The sequence below is a fragment of the Terrapene carolina genome, unplaced genomic scaffold, assembly GCF_002925995.2.
Source record: "Terrapene carolina triunguis isolate 2854851 unplaced genomic scaffold, T_m_triunguis-2.0 Scaffold558, whole genome shotgun sequence".
Lineage (NCBI taxonomy): Eukaryota > Metazoa > Chordata > Testudines > Emydidae > Terrapene > Terrapene triunguis.
In genome coordinates, this window is record NW_020664909.1 from 2994239 (window position 1) to 3013905 (window position 19667).

Below are 19667 nucleotides of genomic sequence, written 5' to 3' on the forward strand. Positions count from 1 at the left end.
ATTTCTACACCCACAATTTTAAGTCACTTGGACAAGTATATACCTGATTATACCCACAAATCAGTTATTTACATGTTCAAGTGAATTAAATGGCAGGCATAATAACTGACTGCCCTGTGGAGGCGCAAGAATGGAGAAGCCCAGCTAAGGCCTCCAACACGTATTATTATTATTATATAAATATTATAAATTAAAATATATATTTATTGGCCCTTTATATCCACAGTACAAAACTGGATACTTTTTCTACACCAAAGGCATGATTCTCATTTATACTGAGGCCCTTATTCACTGCTCTGGTTATGTCAAGGAACCTTAATGAGGATGTACATGTATTTGAACCCACTATAAAGGCCTTGTTACTCTGCCTGAGCTGTGTAAAGGGGTCTTTGTGTAAATGAAAATCAGATTCCAAAGGTATCCTGTAGAAAACTACCAGGTAGAGTTTGAAGACTAGAATCAAACAGAGCTTGTCTAGAACAGTAACTTCACTAGTAAGATGTTTCCGCATTGCTACTTTTACATCACACATTTTAGACAGACTTCTCAGGTTTCTAAGCAGTCTTATCAGCACTTACTCATCACCATTAAAAGTAACATTTGATTCCAGAAAATTGGTTTCTCCTATTAACATGCCTCATCAAACAGGTCCAACATTTTTACTTAATGCCTGGGGTCAGAGAAGATTATTACAAAATAAACATGAGAAATTAATCCCTCAAGCAACAAAGAAACCCTGCTACAAAGCAAGCTGAGAGAACCAATTTCTGAAACACTTAGTTTCAGTGAATGTAACTGGAGAAGATATTGAAAAAACATGTTCATGCTTGGCTTGAATAAACTAATTTTTAAACATAGCGCCACCTCCATTCCCATCTAAAAACTTCAGTAGAGAGAGCCTAAAGTTCTTTCATCTCAGTTTAACACACTTCACCTGTCGCTCTGCAGTGTCTTCACAAAGCATGCACTTGCTCATGCTTATTGTGACAGATATGGCAAATTCCTGCAATATCCTAGGCAAACCTTACTGAATTAAGTTTAAGTACTTTAAGAGTTAATTCAATTAAAAATGCAAATTCGATGTATTATTGTGGGATTGTATGTAATGTCTCTAGGGAGGAGACATGGTTAAGTAAATTCTGGGAAGTGTTACGAGAGCTTCAGAGAGTTATTTGAAACAAAATGACTTTTTAAATTAAGCGGGTTTCCCAGGAAATCTCTATGGAGAGATGTATGCCAATGTAACTCTGTTAGTTATGAAAGTACCTACCTAGACTTTTGAAGGAGAAACACATTGTCTACAAATTACCTATTTCCAGATCAAAGACCCTGGCTCTATAAAGGAGGGACTAATCTTTTCATGGGTATGCTTGTTCTGATCTAATAGCTATTATGAACTTGTGAACACAGAAAATCCCCTTGGTGGGGTCTGAAAAACTGTATACCTGCCAGAGCCCTTGTTAAAATTGGGGTGATCTCTGGTATTCTTATTAGCATGCGTATAGGTTCTTTTATTATTTTAATATGTTTTCTCTGTAATGCGTTTGCCTTAAGAATAAACATGTATGTTTAGGAAACGCTGTATGGTAACTTATACATATGGGCAACTACACTGTTTATAATCTTTGAAGAGAAGGCAAAGCAGCCCTGCTTAGTCAGTCTGATTTGCTGGGGAATTCACAGTGTAGGCTGGGAACTGTGCAGCCTGGAAAAAATCTGGTCAGGAGAGAGAGAGAGAGAGAGAGAGAGAGAGAGAGACACACACACACACACACACACACACGTCTTTGCTCAAGAGATTTGATGGCTGGGAAGCTGGAAGCTTGAGAGTGGGTGCTCTTGCTGGACCACGAGGGGGGAAAATATAGGTGCAGTTGCCCTGCCTACACCGTGAACTGTAAAACTGATCAGAACTGGTTACATAATGCAAAGAAGCAAATCAGCTGTTTCAAAACTGAAATGTCTGTACTGCCTTTTCTAATATACTGCTTAAAGTGAAACCTATACAGCAGCTGCCCCTTAGATATTTATCAGTGGGTAGAGAGAGTCCATGCTCACTATTCCATGTATAACTTACCTGTCGTCTATCAGTTCTAAATACAATGAACTATCTACACAATTTCACATACAGTCTGCTCTCTATGAACACTTGTAACTGTCATTCCAAAATTATATCCAGTCACAGCAGAATACAAATCCCACCATTTCCATGCTAAAGGTGCTGTTGTAAAACATGCATGAGCTGATTTATACGGCCAAGTATGTCACCTTCAAACTATGTGGTTAATATCCAACACACTCAGATTTTTCTTAAGCCTCATCCTGGGGTAAGTAGCAGCGAAGTGGTTTCAGAGCCAAATACTAGCTTGTCAAGCCTCATCCGAATCAGCACTTCACATTGTTTCTTGAAATGATCCTGATTATAAAGAGACAGTGAAGACTGAAAAAAAAGAAGCGCCTTGATAAAGGAATAATGAGATGCATCTGCCTAATACCATTACATATATGCCTTAAGCTCAAATCAAGTGTTTGTACTGAATGCTAACTTGCAAAATGCTCGTGTTCGCATCAGGATTTTAAGGATGGGGAGGAGGGTCATTAGTGTAACTGCAGTGGCACTGGTGGCGGCTTGAGCTAGCCACCCAAGTACATACTCGGGGGTCACGTAAGAATGTATGCTGGTGGCTAGCGTGAGCTGCCGTCGCCACACTGCTATTTTCAGATGCTAACTTTTGTGGCGCTAGTGCATCTATGTCTAGCTGAGCTGGGAATAGCACTTCCCAGCTGCTGTGTAGTCATAACTTTTATTTCATTATTTCCCCCTTCTCTCTTATTTTCCTTTGTTCTTGATGCTGTTTTTCTTTTACGCAGAGAGACGAGCACAGAAGGAGGAGAGACGGAATAGTTCACTTTGCAAATGCACAATGAAACTTACATTATGTAATCCTAGTCAGCTTCATTTCTACAGATAATTCCATACATAAAGCATTTCTGTTGTACTGAAGTCTATATAAACATGGAAATAGGAAAAATAGAAAGCTAAAGCAATGAGAGAGGCAGTCCTTGCTGCACACTGATGATGGGGTTGAGACCAGTTGTGGATTTAGGAAGAAGAACAGGACTAGCATATACAAGTGCTTTGAGCATATGTCAAAGAAAACCTAGAACCAAGATAGCAAATATCACAGCAGCAGGCAAGTGACATAATGATTAGTTTTGGACATAATTTCAAACCAACATAGTCATATTAAAACCTTGTAATCATATCTACACATAAAACATTGGTCTATTCCAAATCTAAGTTCTTTTATTAAAAAAAGGTGACCAAGTAATGTCAGTTGTAGCAAGAATGAGAATAATGTAATGTTAAAATGATGGGTTGTTGCAAATACTGTATGTTAGTTTGCACTCAGGAAATTCAACTATTGCTTCAAGTCAGATTCTCATAAAAACAGTTTCACAAAAGTTATCTTTTTCATGACAAGTTGTTTCAGAGAGAATAAGGCTAGCAAAATCAATAATGAAGAACATACCTTTTAGATATAAAAGGGCTTTGGTGAGGAGGACTTAATATGTGACATGTCTGCAAGTTGGCAACAGATGATGAGGGTGGTTGACCTGATAGCAACTTGTCAGCATCAGATAAATTAGCATCTGTTATAAGCGGTCTCTTTATGTATTTTCTTCCAATTTTCATCCTCAGGACATTCTTCAAAATAACTTTGGGTTGCCTGCCATACATATAACAATAAATGATAAATGCTGCACTGAAATCTAGATAAAGAAACTTTTAGTTGAATTCATGTAACTTAGTGGCTTGGAAACACCAAATATCATTACTACTAACAAAAGTACCATTTTGTTCATGGTCCTTTACCGACATAAGACAAGATCTCTCCACCAAGAAGCTGACAATCTACGTCAGGCAGCTAACACAAAGAACAATGACAACAGACCACGGGTAGGAAGTTGGGTAATCAAGAGGAGACAAGGGGGAAAACCGACGTAACTTTAGTTCAGCGACAGTATGTTAGCATATTGTTGCACTTAGACTGCCTTTGACATCTCAACTGAGGATTTATCATTCCCTGTTCACATAAAATTTATCTCAGAATAACTTCCATGCAAAATCTCAACACTGATAGAATTGCAGAGTGATCTTAAAAATTCTCCTAGGAACCGGAAGTCTCCAATAAAACAAATCTTATTGTCACTCTGATTCACTCGCACCTCTAGCCATCAGCTGGCAAACAGTATATATGTAAAGCATGTAACGGACTCTGTAATTAATTCTGGCCATTTGTCACAAATCCCAGGTGTCACTCTGACATATATCAGGAGATTGTGAGGCTGAGAAGAACATCTACATGTGTCAGAAGAGATGAGCACCAAAAATAGGTCAATCAAAAACATCAAGAGATGACAAAATGCATTTTATCAGTGGTTCAAATGTACAAGACTATCAAAGTATTTAACTTGTGTGATCACAGTCAATTTGCTGTTTCAGGTTGCTAATAGCTCTCTTCCCTCAAACTCTGGTGCTTATGCTCTGCAGTTCCTATTGTGATTTCTTTCAGATGATTATGATGATGTACAGCCACAGCCTTTTCTGAATTTGGTATGAATGATGCTGCCTCCTAGCTATGCCCTGTAAACACCTCCCTCTGTCTTCTCTCTCTGTGAATTGATCCACCTGGGTCACTTTCCAGCACAGCATGTTGTGGTGTCTGATGTCTTTCTTTCCACTCCTGTTCTGCTGAGAGGTACAAAGTCCTTTTCAAGGGAGCCTTGGTGTTTGCAGAGCAGCTGTCAATTTGCCAGAGCTGGCACACAGGTGGTCTGTGATGAGAAGTATGACTTGGAAGAGAGTCAAAATCAGATCCAGAAGAACAATCAGAAGAGGAAAGAACTGTAGACAGTTAGATGTGAATGTGTTTTCTTTTCACCGGAGTGATGAAAAGCACCCATCTCAGAGCGTCCAATAAGCTGGACCAGAATTAATCAAGCTCTAGACACCAGCTCATCAGAAATCCCACAAGACTGTGGTTGGTACAGGCACACTCAAATTATATGATCCAAAGTGAGTCACAAGAGTAAGGCTTGTGATCAAGACAACGGGTAACATCTACAATGTAATAAGGAATACTTTCCCATAAAAAACAATTGCAAGCAAATGATTATGATTTTTAGTCAAATGAAGCAAAGATCCAGGACGTTAAGACTTAATCAGTATTGAACAACATACCTTTTGGATATAAAAAGGCTTTGGAGAGGAGGATTTAATATTTGCAATAGCTCTAGGCTGGCAACGGATGATGAGGGTGGTCGATCTGATTGCAACTTGTCAACATCAGATAAATTAGCATCAGTTATAAGCTGGCTCTGTGTGTATTTTCTTCCTATTTCTGTCCTCAGGACATTCGTCAACATAACTTTGGGTTGCCTGCCATACAGACAATAAGACACAATAAATATAGTGCTGAAGTCTAGAGAAGGTACATGAATTCAACAAAGTTTCTTGAAGGACTCTGTAGTCCCTGCAATAACACTTTTTATCTTGGCTAGAGTATATTTGCTCAGCTGATGACTTGCAAAACTGCTCTTTGTACAGATGGAGAGTCAAGACTGATTATCTTGGGTCACAGCATCCCTTTCAGGATTTTGCATTCTGGCATCAGTGACTAGCCCAAACACACGTGCATGTACGGGGGTAAATTTTTAGTGCAGCAAAATCTCCACACATGCTGTATCACCTCTATTAAAGTTCACAGAACTGGTGCTACCAGAGCCTCAAACTGCACTGAAACTGTAGATCTGAGCATCTTCAAGACAGACTGTACCAAAGGGCGAAAACAGAGGGTCATACTGTGGCAACACTTTAAGGACAATAAGGCATTTAGCGGCTCATGCACCGATTCAAAATGAGGTTTTGCAAGAAAATTATGCTATTACCATAGCCAAATATTTTGTCAGATTATCACCTTGATTTTTATGTCCCAACATTAAAAATTACTGGTCATCTACATTTGAGAAATTGTATGTAATTATAAATTACAAGGTCAGTTCAAGTTACTATTAAAGTTGCTTACATGAGGTGTGCTACATAACAAAGTTTCTTGACACCATAAATGACTGTTTCTTGGGAGCAACTAGTCCTGGAACCCACAGGAGGAGAGGCAATTATTGATTTAGTCCTAAGTGGAGCACAGTATCTGAATATGGGTGAATATAGCTGAACCACTTGGTAATAGCAACCATAATATAATAATTTTAAACAGCCCGGGGGGGGGAGGGGTGCACCACAGCAGCTCACCTCAATAGCATTTAATTTCAGAAAGGGGAACTACACAAAAATGAGGAAGCTAGTTAAACAGAAATTAAAAGGTACAGACCCAAAAGTGAAATGCCTGCAAGCTGCATGGAAACTTTTTAAAAACACCATAATAAAAGCTCAAATTAAATGTATACCCCCCCCCCCCAAATCAAAAAACATAGTTTAGTAAGAGGACCAAAAAAGTGCCACCATAGCTAAACAAATTAAAAGAAGCCATTAGAGGAAGAAAAAAAGAAAAAAAAAGCACCCTTTAAAAACTGGAAGTTAAATCCTATTGAGGAAAATAGAAAGGAGCATAAACTCTGGCAAAATCAAGTGTAAAAGTATAATTAGGCAGGCCGAAAAAAAAGTTGAAGAGCAACTAGCCAAAGACTTAAAAAGTAACAGCAAAATTTTTTTAAAGTACATCAGAAGCAGGAAGCCTGCTAAACAATCAGTGGGGCCACTGGACAATCAAGGTGCTAAAGGAGCACTCAAAGATAAGGGCATTGTGGAGAAACTAAATGAATTCTGTGTATTAGTCTTCACTGCAGAGGATGTGCGAGAGATTCCCACACCTGAGACATTCTTTTTAGGTGACAAATATGAGCAACTGTCCCAGATTGAGGTGCCAGTGGTTTTGGAACAAATTGATAAATTAAACAGTAATAAGTCTCCAGGCCCAGATGGTATTCACCCAAGAGTTCTGAAGGAACTCAAATATGAAATTGCAGAACTACTAACTGAGGTATGTAACCTATCACTTAAATCAACCTCTATGCCAGATGACTGGCGGATAGCTAATGTAACACCAATTTTTTTAAAAAAAAGGCTCCAGAGGCAATCATGCAATTACAAGCCAGAAAGCCTAACTTCAGTACCAGGCAAATTGGTTGAAACTATAGCAAAGAACAGAATTACCAGACACAGAGATGAACATGATATGTTGGGGAAGAGGTAACATGGCTTTTGCAAAGGGAAATCATGCCTCACTAATCTACTAGAATCTTTGAGGGGGACAACAAACATATGGACAAGGGTGATCCAATGGATACAGTCTACTTAGACTTTCAGAAACCCTTGGACAACGTCCCTAACCAAAGGCTCTTAAAGCAAAGTAAGCAGTCATGGGGTAAGAGGGAAGGTCATGGATCAATAACTGTTTAAATGATAGGAATAAATGGCCAGTTTCCACAATAGAGAGAGGTAAATAGTGGTGTCCCCCGGGTCTGTATTTGGACCAGTATTGTTCAACATAGTCATAAATGATCTCGAAAAATGGATAAACAGTGAGGTGGCAAAATTTGCAGACGATACAAAACTACTCAAGATAGTTAAGTACAAAGAAGACTGTGAAGAGTTACAAAGGGATCTCACAAAACTGGGTGACTGGGCAACAAAATGGCAAATGAAAATCAATGTTGATAAATGCAAAGTAATGCACATTGGAAAACATAATCCCAACTATACAAACAAAATGATGGGGGTCTAAATTAGCTATTATGACTCAATGGATCTTGGAGTCACTGTGGATAGTTCTTTGAAAACATCCACTCAGTATGCAGCAGCAGTCAAAAAAAGTTAACAATGTTAGGAGCCATTAGGAAAGGGATAAATAAGACAGAAAATATCATAATGCCTCTATATAAATCCATGGTACGCTCACATCTGGAATACTGTATGCAGATCCAGTCACCCCATCTCAAAAAAGATAGACTGGAATTGGAAAAGGTACAGAGTTCGGCAACAAAAATGATTAGAGGTATGGAACAGCTTCTGTATGAGGAGAGATTAAAAAGACTGGGACTTTTCAGCTTAGAAAAGAGGTGACTAAGGGGGGATATAATAGAGGTCTATAAAATCTTGACTGGTGTGAAGAAAGCAAATTTAGTGTTATTTACTTCTTCACATAACGCAAGAAATAGGAATCACTCAATTAAATTAATAGGCAGCAGGTTAAAAAAAAAAAAAGGAAGGAAGTACTTCTTCACACAACGCACAGTCAACCTGTGGAACTCTTTGTCAGGGGATGTCGTGAAGGCCAAACTATAACAGAGATCAAAAAAGAATAAGATAAGTTCATGGAGGATAGGTCCATCAATGGCTATTAGCCAGGATGGTCAGGGATGCAATGCCATGCTCTGAAAGTCCCTAGTCTCTGTTTGCCAGAAGCTGGGAATGGATGACAGGGGATGGATCCCTTGATGACTACCTGTTCTGTTCATTCCCTCTGAAGCACCTGGCATCGGCCACTGTCGGAAGACAAGATACTGGGCTAGATGGACCATTGGTCTGACCCCAGTATGGCCATTCTTATGTGCTGCATTTGCTCTGCTAGATGAGACTGAAGTCTCTTTTGCACTGAATTGGTTCTGCAGCAAGGAATGCAAAACAGCAACTTCGCTTAAGCAACTTTGCTTCTATGGAGATTGTATATATAAAGTGAGAAAGATGAAGACTAAAGAATTATACATACTATGGGAGGAATTGCTTTTATATAAAGAGAAACATCTTTGTGCAAGTGAGAGGTATGTGCCAGGCAGATACTATGAGGCTCAGAGAAGGTGTGAACATAAGAACCCATACGGAGTCAGACCAAAGGTCCATCTAGCCCAGTATCCTGTCTCTTGACAGTGGCCAATGCCAGGTGCTTCAGAGGGAATGAAAAAAAACAGGTAATCATCAAGTGATCCCTCCCCTGTTGCCCATTCCCAGCTTCTGGCAAACAGAGGCTCAGGACACCATCCTGCTGATATAAAAAGAGCCTATGTATTTCCTCCCCCTGCTCCAAGATAGGTGCCCTATATACCAGTTGAGGATGCAGATAACCAACACTGCATTCGTAAACTTTAGCAACAAACAAGCATCCACACTAATCTTGCCGACCAGAAGCAAGGAATCATTTCCCAGGTAAGCTTGTCAGTAACCGATTACAGGAGTTAAGTCTTTGTGATAAAGCAGTCACTACTTCACCCAATCCTGACATATATTTCAATGAAATGCTTACAATGCCAGGCTAACAGGAAAACATTACACACCTTTTTCAAGAAACTCAGGTATTTCTACAAAAAAATTTCCCAAAGAACTAAGCGGACAAGAATCAAAAGCTTGAACAATAAAAGCGCCCATCCTACATACTCCAGAGCAAGTGCTGCTAAATGGATGCCAGTGAAGTCTGGTTCCAGGTCCTGATACCTGCCTCTGAAAGAGTTGTATCCCGTCTGTAAAAAAACTATTTTTAAAAGCATCATATATGCTTTAAGGAAAAATTAAGTTAATTGATCTGGTACACAAATAGTAAAGTGAACTTTACAGCACAGATAGTAATAATAAATTGTGCTATTTCATCACAGGATCTGAAAGTGGTTTATGACAATTAATAACGAAAGAGGGGTAAGTGGTTTGAAAATGGGATTAGGAATCAAGAACTCCCTCTGTGGCCTTGGGCAAGTTGCTTGACCATATTCAGTCTTATTTTACCCATAAGTAAAATAGGAATACAATGTACTTGCTTCATTGGGGTATGGTGAAGATTACTTAGTGGTTGTGGTGCATTCTAAGTATTAAACCACAGCACTCTTATTAAATTCGTATTTTCCCCATTTTATAGACGAATAGGCATAGGGAGGTTAAGTGAATTAATGAAGATCACACATGTTTGCTGAGAAGAAAAGCTAGGAATCTTTGTTTCATCCTGCTGCTCACATCTCTACACCAGAGTCCCTCCTGGATAACAGCAAAACCCTACAAGATACACACCTGCTTAATGATAAGTCCACATGTACAATTACATTTTGAGACCTAACAATTATCCAGTTTTTAATCCATTTAATGTGTGCCATGTTGATTTTTATTGTTCTAGTTCTCAATCAAAATGTCATGTAATATCAAGTCAAATGCCCTACATAAGTCTAATTATATTACATGAGCCAATCTTGTAAACTCACCAAAAAAAGATATCAAGTTAGTTTGACAGGATCAATTTCCCATAAACCCATGGTAATTGGTATTTATAATTACCCTCCTGAATTCTTTATTAATCAAGTCCCATATCAGCATTCCATTATTTTGTCTTGGATCGATGTCAGGCTGACAAGCTTATAATTACCCAGGTCATCCCGCTTATCCTTTTTAAACATTGGACAGTTTGTTTATTAGCTTTCTTCTAGTCTTCTGGAATTTCCCCAGTGTTCCAAGACTTATTGAAAAATCAACATTAAGAGCCTTGAAAGCTCCTTGGTCAGCTTTTAAAAAAATTGGACGCAAGTTATCTGGATCTGCTGATTTAAAAATGTCTAACTTTAGTAGCTACTCTTTAACAGCCTCCTGAGTTACTACTGGAATGGAAAGCATTTCATTATCATCGTAAGACAGGACTACATTTTCTGGCTTTCTTCCCAAATACAATACAGAAATATTTATTGAACACTTCTGCCTTTTCTGCATAATTACTGACAATTCTGCCATTTCCATTTAACAATGGACCTATACCATTGTTAAGATTCCTTTTGTTTCTAACATACTTTAAAAACTGCTTACTGTCCTTAACTCTGCTAGCCATTAGCTTTCTCCTTGTGTTCTGTTGCTTCCCTTATCAAATTTCTACATTTCTAGCTACTAGTTTATATTCATTGCTATCAACTTCCCCTTTCTTCCATTTGTTTTATGTAAAATCTGCTTTCATTTCCTGTCATGGGTTGTACCTCAAGGGCTCCCCCAAGGGTGAGGGTGGGTCTCTCTCTCTCATCCCAGACATCACTCTCTGGCTGTAGATATCACTGTAGCACCGGTTTGGAGTGAAGGATGTAGTCTCCCAGCTGTAAATCTTAGCAAGACAACTCCCCACCTTCTGGGTTTAACCACACTCCAAAAAAAAGGAAAAGGCAAACAAAATAATCCTGCAACCTACACAACAGTCTGGGCTCACCCTGCTGTTCCTCGCAAGGAAAAAAGCAAATAGTCTATATGAAGGAGGCTGGGTTCCTATCTTCTTGGGTATCTGAGCAGCCCAGGCTGAGCTTCCTGGGCTCTAATGAAAAGAAAAGCAAAATTAAGTCTCTCTCTTTACCTCTCCAGAGGATCCAAGCAGCAGAGGATTTTCAGCCGCTTTCTGGGTAAGCAGCCTCTGTTCTGTGGGGCTACTTTAGCTCCACTTCCTTCTGAGTGCCACACTCGGCTGGGCTTGGTCCTCCCTTTTAAGGAGCCATTTCTCTCCATGTGCAACAGGCCAGGTGCGCCAGGTCAGGCCTAACTGAGCCCAGAGGAGCTCTTCCCCCCTCCCCCCCCCCGACCAGAGTGGGAACCTGTCCCACCAAACTTTTCCTTTAAGCCAGGTTGTTTTTTTGGTGGTTGTTTTTGTTTTTTATTGCCTTCTCTCTCAATTATGGCATTTTAGGCATTTAGTAAAATATTCCTAAACAATTCCCAATTGACATTTACAACTTTCTATTTAAATTCTTTCTCCAGCTGATTTGGCCCATAATTGTTATCAGCTTTATGAAACTGGCCCTTTAAAGAACCAAATATATGTTACTACCTTGGACTTTATTCTGTTTGCACACAACAAATGTAATTAAGTCATAAATCACTTGCATCACTAAGCAATCACCAATTCTGCGTTCAATGTCTGTCTGTCATGATGAGGTCTAGTACAGGATTCCCCTGGGTTGGAGCAACTTGTTAGGAAATTGTCCTCTATAATTTTTAAAAAGTCCCAGGACATGTTAGTATTGCCAGCATGCCGGAGGTCTGATGTATCACTCAGGAAATAGACAACACCATTTTTGACATGCAGTGCTAGTCCGCCTCCCCTTTTGCCTACTTCATCCTTCCTAAATTCCATTTATTTTAACATTTCAATTATAAGAATCTTCTCAACAGGTTTATATACCACCAACTAGGTCAAGATTATACTCTTAAATACGCAACTCCTCTCATTTATTACCCAGCCTCCTAGCACTGGTGAATATGCAATTAAAGAATTTCTTATTGTATCCCTTGATTAATTGTGTTCTCAACATCTCAATTTTCTATACAAATCCTGCCTTAAAAAAAAATTCTTGAAAAGCATAAATTAACTTCTGAACATTTGATGCCCCACTATATTATTAATCACTCTTTTATTAATGTGTCTGCAATGAGTTTTTGGAAAAGTATTAAACCCTATGACGATGCACCTCTACCTCAAATATCAAGTGAAAGTAATTTGTGTAATGGATTCCAAAGGTATCTATTTTCTTTAAGTTTCCCAAAGTCACAATGGCCAGTTCAAGGTCTACTGCAACACTCCAATAATGTTATCTGGCATCACAGAGAGAAGAAAGTAAGCCCCACTGGAATACCAAATCACAACACAAGGGTTGCAATAACTCCAGTGTTTAAGTTGGATGTGATGGAATAGAAAAGCTTCATTGCCTGCCAGTTGTTCCCTTGTATCTAATGTTAAAGAAGGATGCATTCTGGGGCATCAAAGCCAATGCAGACATTTATGCCTTTGGAGAAGCAGGAAAGTTAAGTTAGAATTTCTGTTAAGCATACCTCTTACCTACAACAGTTTGCAGCATTCAATACAGTAACTCCTCACTTAAAGTCGTCCCGGTTAATGTTGTTTTGTTGTTACATTGCTGATCAATTAGAGAACATGCTTGTTTAAAGTTGCGCAATGCTCCCTTATAACGTTGTTTGGCCGCTGCCTGCTTTGTCCACTGCTTGCAGGAAGAGCAGCCCTTTGGAGCTAGCTGTGGGGGCATGGAACCAGGGTGGACCGGCAGCAACCCAGTCAGCTCCCCTAAGTTCCCTTTGCGGCAGCCGCCTAGCAGGCTATCAATTGCCCAGCAGTTCATCTGTCCCTCCCCACACTGCCCTGTGCTGCTCCTGCCCCCTGCCTTGGAGCTGCTCCTGGAAGCCTCCTGCTTGCTGTGCAAGGGCGGGGGGTGGGGGGAAGGGAAGAGGGGTTCTAATGTCAGGGTGTCCCCCCACTCCTGCCCCACATCTCCACAGAGTGGGGGGGAGGTTGGGGGAGATAGGGCTCAGGATGGAAGGAGCTTGCTGGCAGCAGCTGCTGTCTCAACTTGCTGATCTACTTAAAAAGGCATTGTACTTAGAGTGGGGTCAGCGTACTTAAAGGGGCAACACCTGTCTCTCTCTCTCTCTCTCACACACACATAAAAGGTGTGTGTCTCTGTCTCTCTCTGCCATGCTGCCTCCCCTCCCTCCATTCCTGCTGCCTTATAGAGTGTGAGGCTACATTAACAACATGTTAACCCTTGAGGGCTCAGCTGAGTGCTAGTTCATGATTTAGCATTAAGGCAATCCCTGGGAAATATCCCACCCTCTTCCACCCTCTGACTCTACCACCTCAACCAAGCTTCACCATCATCATTGCTGTGTACAGTATTAAATTGTTTAAAACTTATACTGTGTGTGTGTGTGTATATATATATATATTAGATATATATATATATATATATAAAAAATTTCCCTGGCGCAAACCCCCCCCCCCCCCCCCCGCGCCGCCCATTTACATTAATTCTTATGGGGAAATTGGATTCGCTTAACATCGTTTCGCTTAAAGTAGCATTTTTCAGGAACATAACTACAACATTAAGCAAGTAGTTACTGTACATAAATGCAGGGCTAACTGATCACCAAAGAAACCTTTGTGGTCACTTACACGTTGAGTAAAAGGTGCAGAATCATCTGACATACTTTGACATTAAGCATTTCCTTAAACTGTAGCTTCTTCTTCAAAAGTTTGCACTTCTAGAACCTTTTCCTTCCAAGAAACTACTTCATAAATGAGTTTATTCTAAATACCAACCATGAGATAGAGAATTATCCTAATTCTGCAATTCACAAACTAGAAATAACTGGAAATATCTAAGTGTTTAAATTATGTAGATTTAATCGCACCATGAAATCAAAATACTTAATTTCCGTCACCAACACTGAATCTAAGAATACTTAACATTTAGCTTTGTCAAATACTCTTATTCCTTCCGCATGTGATTTCTCAAACATGTTCTTTAACATACATAACTATCCAGTTGCTACAGAGTAGATGTTTTCTATGCAATTCACTATTAACCTCTGAGGCAAACCAAAACATACCAATGACAAAAAAGGTTATCAATATAAAGATTCCATAAATCACACCACCTCCCACCACATCACACATTCACTCACTTAAGAGGTCTGAGAACATGCTTGTATCTAACTTCTCAGTACCTACTGCTAATCATGTTGGTTGGCTTTGTTTTCCTTTGACAGCTGACAAAAAACTTATTTATGATCTGTCAGAGATCCCATAGTGATGTATATATTTGAAAGGTGATCTGGAAACCAATTTGGAAAAAAACAAACCCACAAGAGCAGCAGGTGCTGAAATAACAATTTGTACTTAAAGAGTAACAGTCTTCATCTAAGGATCTCAAAGAATTTAACTGACACAGATTCACAGATTATAAAGCCAGAAAGAACCACTGTGATCATCTAGCCTAAGCTCCTGCATAACACAGGCCATAGAATGTCCTGACTTAGGCCATATCTACACTTACTGGGGATCGATGCTGCTGCGATCGATGCAGCGGGGGTCGATTTAGCGGATCCAGTGAAGACCAGCTAAATCAACTGCAGAGCGCTGTTCAGTTCACTCCAATACTCCACCGGAACAAGAAGAGTAAGGCAAGTCGATGGGAGACTGTCTCCCATTGACGCAGCGCGGTGGTGACACCACAGCAAGTCAACCTAAGCTACGTTGACTCCAGCTACAGTATTCACGTAGCTGGAGTGAAACTTAGGTCGACTTACCCCCATAGTGTAGACAAGGCCTCAATTACCTGTCAGATTTGTATTCCTAATTTGATGCTGCCATCCAACTTTGTGAGAAATCTTACAACAAAGTAAAGCTTATAATTAAGACTGTTAGGCAATTTAAAAAATTGCAATTAATTGCACTGTTAAACAGTAATAGAATACCATTTATTTAAATCTTTTTGGATGTTTTCTACATTTTCAAATAAATTGATTTAATTACAACACAAAATACGTGTACAGTGCTCACTTTATATTTGTTTATTACAAATATTTGCACTGTAAAAAACAAAAGAAATAGTATTTTTCAATTCACGTAATACAAGTACTGTAGTGCAATCTCTTTATCATGAAAGTTGAACTTACAAATGTAGAATTATGAACAAAAAAACAACAGCAGTCAAAAACAAAACAACATAAAACTTTAGAGCCTACAAGTCCACTCAGTCCTACTTCAGCAGATCCCTCAGACAAACAAGTTTGGTTACAATTTGCAGGAGATAATGCTGCCCACTTCTTGCTTACAATGTCACCTGAAAGTGAGAACAGGCGTTCACATGACACTGTTGTAGTCAGCGTCGCAAAATATTTACATGCCAGATGTGCTAAAGATTCATATGTCCCTTCATGCTTCAACCACCATTCCACAGGACATGCATCCATGCTGATGACGGGTTCTGCTCGATAACAATCCAAAGCAGAGCGGACTGACGCATGTTCATTTTCATCATCTGAGTCAGATGCCCCCAGCAGAAGGTTGATTTTTTTTTTTTGGTGGTTCAGGTTCTGTAGTTTCCGCATCCAAGTGTGCTCTTTTAAGATTTCTGAAAGCATGCTCCACACCTCAACCCTCTCAGATTTTGGACGGCACTTCAGATTCTTAAACCCTGGGTCGAATACTGCAGCTATCTTTAGCAATCTCACATTAGTACCTTCTTTATGTTTTGTCAAATCTGCTGTGAAAGTGTTCTTAAAACGAACATGTGCTGGTTCATCATCCAAGACTGCTATAACATGAAATATATGGCAGAACACGGGTAAAACAGAACAGGAGACTACAATACTCCCCCAAGGAGTTCAGTCACAAATTTAATTTATGCATTTTTTTTTTTTTTTTAAACGAGCATCATCAGCATGGAAGCATGTCCTCTGGAATAGTGGCTGAAACATGAAGGAGCATATGAATGTTTAGCATATCTGGCGTGTAAGTATCTTGCAACGCCAGCTACAGCAGTGCCATTTGAATGCCTGTTCTCACTTTCAGGTGACATTGTAAATAAGAAGCAGGCAGCAGTATGTCCCGTAAATGCAAACGAACTTGTTTGTCCTAGCGATTGGCTGAACAAGAAGTAGGACTGAGTAGACTTGTAGGCTCTAAAGTTTTACAGTGTTTTGTTTTTGAGTGCAGTTATGTAACAAAAAAAAAAATCTACATTTATAAGTTATACTTTCACAATAGAGAGATTGCACTACAGTACTTGTATGAGTGAATTGAAAAATACTATTTCTTTTATCATTTTTACAGTGCAAATATTTGTAATAAAAATAATATAAAGTGAACACTGTACACTTTGTATTGTGTAATTGAAATCAATATATTTGAAAATTTAGAAAAACATCAAAAAATATTTAATAAATTTCAGTTGATATTCTATTGTTTAACAGTGTGATTAATTGTGATTATTTTTTTAATCACGATTCATTTTTTGAGTTAATTGTGAGAGTTAACTGCAATTAATCGACAGCCCTACTTGTAATCTATTTGTGAATTTATAATACCATATGATTACTACATAAACACATCCCTAGCCATTAATCTCAATTTGGGCTTTCTAAACAGCTATGAAAGTAGCATTTGTATTCCCCTAATAATTGTGTAGAAAATAAGGATACCTGTCTTCAAGAAAGGTTTATAACACTCAGAATATGTAAAACACTATAACGTAAAATGAGCTAGTTTTGATGTGAGACATCTTACCCAATTGTTGATCCTTCATCAATGAAGCTGGGTCTGTCAAAGTCCCTTTGTCTTTTCCACTTTGGATAAGGCTCTTGATTTCTTGCCCTTAATTTCCACTGGAATTTAAAAAAAGGTCTAATAATGAAGAAGTTTTAAAAATTAAATTATGGTTAATGTATGGGGAAGAGGTAAGAATAGGTGGAAGAGTGAGGAGAAGGACAGAGCTTGAAAGAACATAACTGCTTACGTAGTATAAAAGGCCAGCAGCAAAGAAAACTAGACATTCAGTTCAAAGAATATAAAGTATTGAAACCACTATGATTTCCAGCATTTTTATGAATACCACCAACCAGGTGTCAAATCTGCCCTTTCCCTAAGAAATTTGACTATTTGTGCAGGAAAACCGGATTGTGAACTTTTATTTAAGAAAAGAGCACATGTGCTTTTGCAATGGGTTTGTTCAATATCAATCATGAGCCAGTAAGATACCTGCCTAGCTTAATTCCCTTAACAAGTGACTTAATTTGATGTATGTCAGTGATACTCAGACTGTGGCCCTCAAGCCGCAAGTGGCTTTGCAGCACATGATATTAAAACACTGTGTGATTTAATTATTAACCAGTCTAAGTTATTAACCAATCAGGATGCTTTTTACTATGCAATTAACCAATTAAGTTATCAACTTTCACCAAGTTATTAACTTATTTGCTCTGAGAATAATATATATAAAAACTAAAAATTTCCCTGTCATTCATACTACTGTGGCTCTTTTGGATAATGCTGATCGCTAAATTGGCTCCTGAACCACTGAGGTCTGAGTACCACTGATCTAAGTGAGTCAACCAAATCTTCACTTTAAGATCTGAATGCTCTGTAATGTTAAAAACTAAAGCTGTTAGACTGCCTCCATGATGGGTGGCATGGCAGAACCCTGTTTCAGAACACAATGGTGAGACACAATTGTTACTAATGTCTTAAACCATCAGTTCCTTTTTGACCAGTAATTAGTAACAAGAAACTATATAAACACAATGAGCTCTCCAAAGCCAGAGACAGTCTTTATGTCCTTCCTGTCCCCTCCGTTTTTGGGAGAGTTGAAGATATAAAGGAGCATATATCAGCTTTCAGAGAGAGACAGAGAGAGAGAGAGAGAGCGCACAGAACATATAAATTGATGCCAATGGATCAGCACGGTTGAAAGCACACAAGCAAACTGGGCCTCACTCACTTCTGCAGTAGAAGGCTTCGATGGGGAGACAAAGGCCTGGTCTACACTAGGACTTTAATTCGGATTTAGCTGCCTTAATCCGAATTAACCCTTCACCCGTCCACACTACAGAGCCAGTTAATTCGAATTAAAGGGCCCTTTAAATCGATTTCTGTACTCCACCTCGACGAACGGAGTAGAGCCTAAATCGATTTTGTTAATTCGAATTAGGGTTTGTGTGGACGCACACCACCGAATTACTGTGTTTAAGTTAATGGGGTAGTGTGGCCGCACACCACCGAATTAATGTGGTTTAAAACCGAATTAAGGTGCTTAGTGTGGCCGCGCACAATCGAATTTATACAACCTGTTTCCCAAATTCGAATTATCTAAATTCGGATTAATCCTGTAGTGTAGACATACCCAAAGGGAAATCTGAAGATTACACACACACACACACACACTTTCTAATGAATCAACTAAGTTTGGGTTGTGCCCCAAAGAAAGTATCCATCCCCACTCCAAAATCTTGAGGGCTTGCCTTATGCATAGTGGTGTGGATCATGGTGGACTGCCCCCAAAACTGTGAAAGGCTGGTGGCAAAAAATTGTTCTGCGGGCCCACCCAAAAATAGTAAGGCTGGCTGTGCCAACCACAGCAGGTAACTCTGTCTCTACCACCATCAGGGAACAATGGGACATTATTTGTTGCCAGTGTAGTATAGATCTGTCTAATGGAATTCCACTGAAAGCTTCAAGGATGATATCGCTTAAGGATGATATCTAATAAGGAAGAAAACTAGCAGGCAACACTATTACGTATATCTCCAAGATGGACATTTGCTTGTACATGCAGATGAAACATAAATCTGTTTAATCATGAGAGCTGAATTAAAAAAAAAAAATAAGAAGAAACAAGCAAAAAAAAACCTGACAGATCAGAAGGGGTCAAACACAAATAAAGGACTTAAAATATAGAGCCCTCAGTAAATAAGTAGCAGGTCAGAAATGAGGCAGGTGGAAACAGATGCTGTAATAGCAGGAAGCCAAACTTTAATTATTTTAAAGGACACTCGGTCGAAGCAATTTATTTTGATAAAGTGTAGGGAACTGATCTGCCAATCTCCCTAGCAGGAAGAGAGGTGATGCTGGCTACCACAGTTGACATGCTTCTGACTTAAGTCTTAACGTAACTTAAGGTTCAACTCAGTTGATGACTAATAATGCAAAATATGGTAGTCATGCAGCCTTCCAGATACACTGTGAATTAGTGTGCTTTAGTGTGATCCAATGGATGGAGCACTGGACTGAAGGTCAAGAAAGTTGAGTTCTATTCCCAGCTCCCGCACTGTGACCTGCCGTGTGACCTTGGACAAC

At 39.2% G+C, this 19667-nt stretch overlaps 1 protein-coding gene across 5 annotated transcripts in view; it reads right to left on the reverse strand.

Moving 5' to 3' along the window:
- The window catches only part of SENP7 (SUMO specific peptidase 7), a 72771-nt gene that overhangs the window by 43557 nt on the left and 9547 nt on the right, over positions 1-19667 (reverse strand). For 3 of the 5 annotated variants that reach the window (XM_026659002.1, XM_026659001.1, XM_026659000.1), the window contains exons 4-6: positions 17103-17200; positions 5246-5443; positions 3534-3731 (exon numbers count right to left, since the gene is read on the reverse strand). In XM_026659002.1, coding sequence (XP_026514787.1) covers positions 3534-3731; positions 5246-5443; positions 17103-17200 — 494 coding nt within the window. The remainder of the gene's footprint in view (positions 1-3533; positions 3732-5245; positions 5444-17102; positions 17201-19667) is intronic. The other 2 variants (XM_026659003.1, XM_026659004.1) reach the window with 2 other exon arrangements.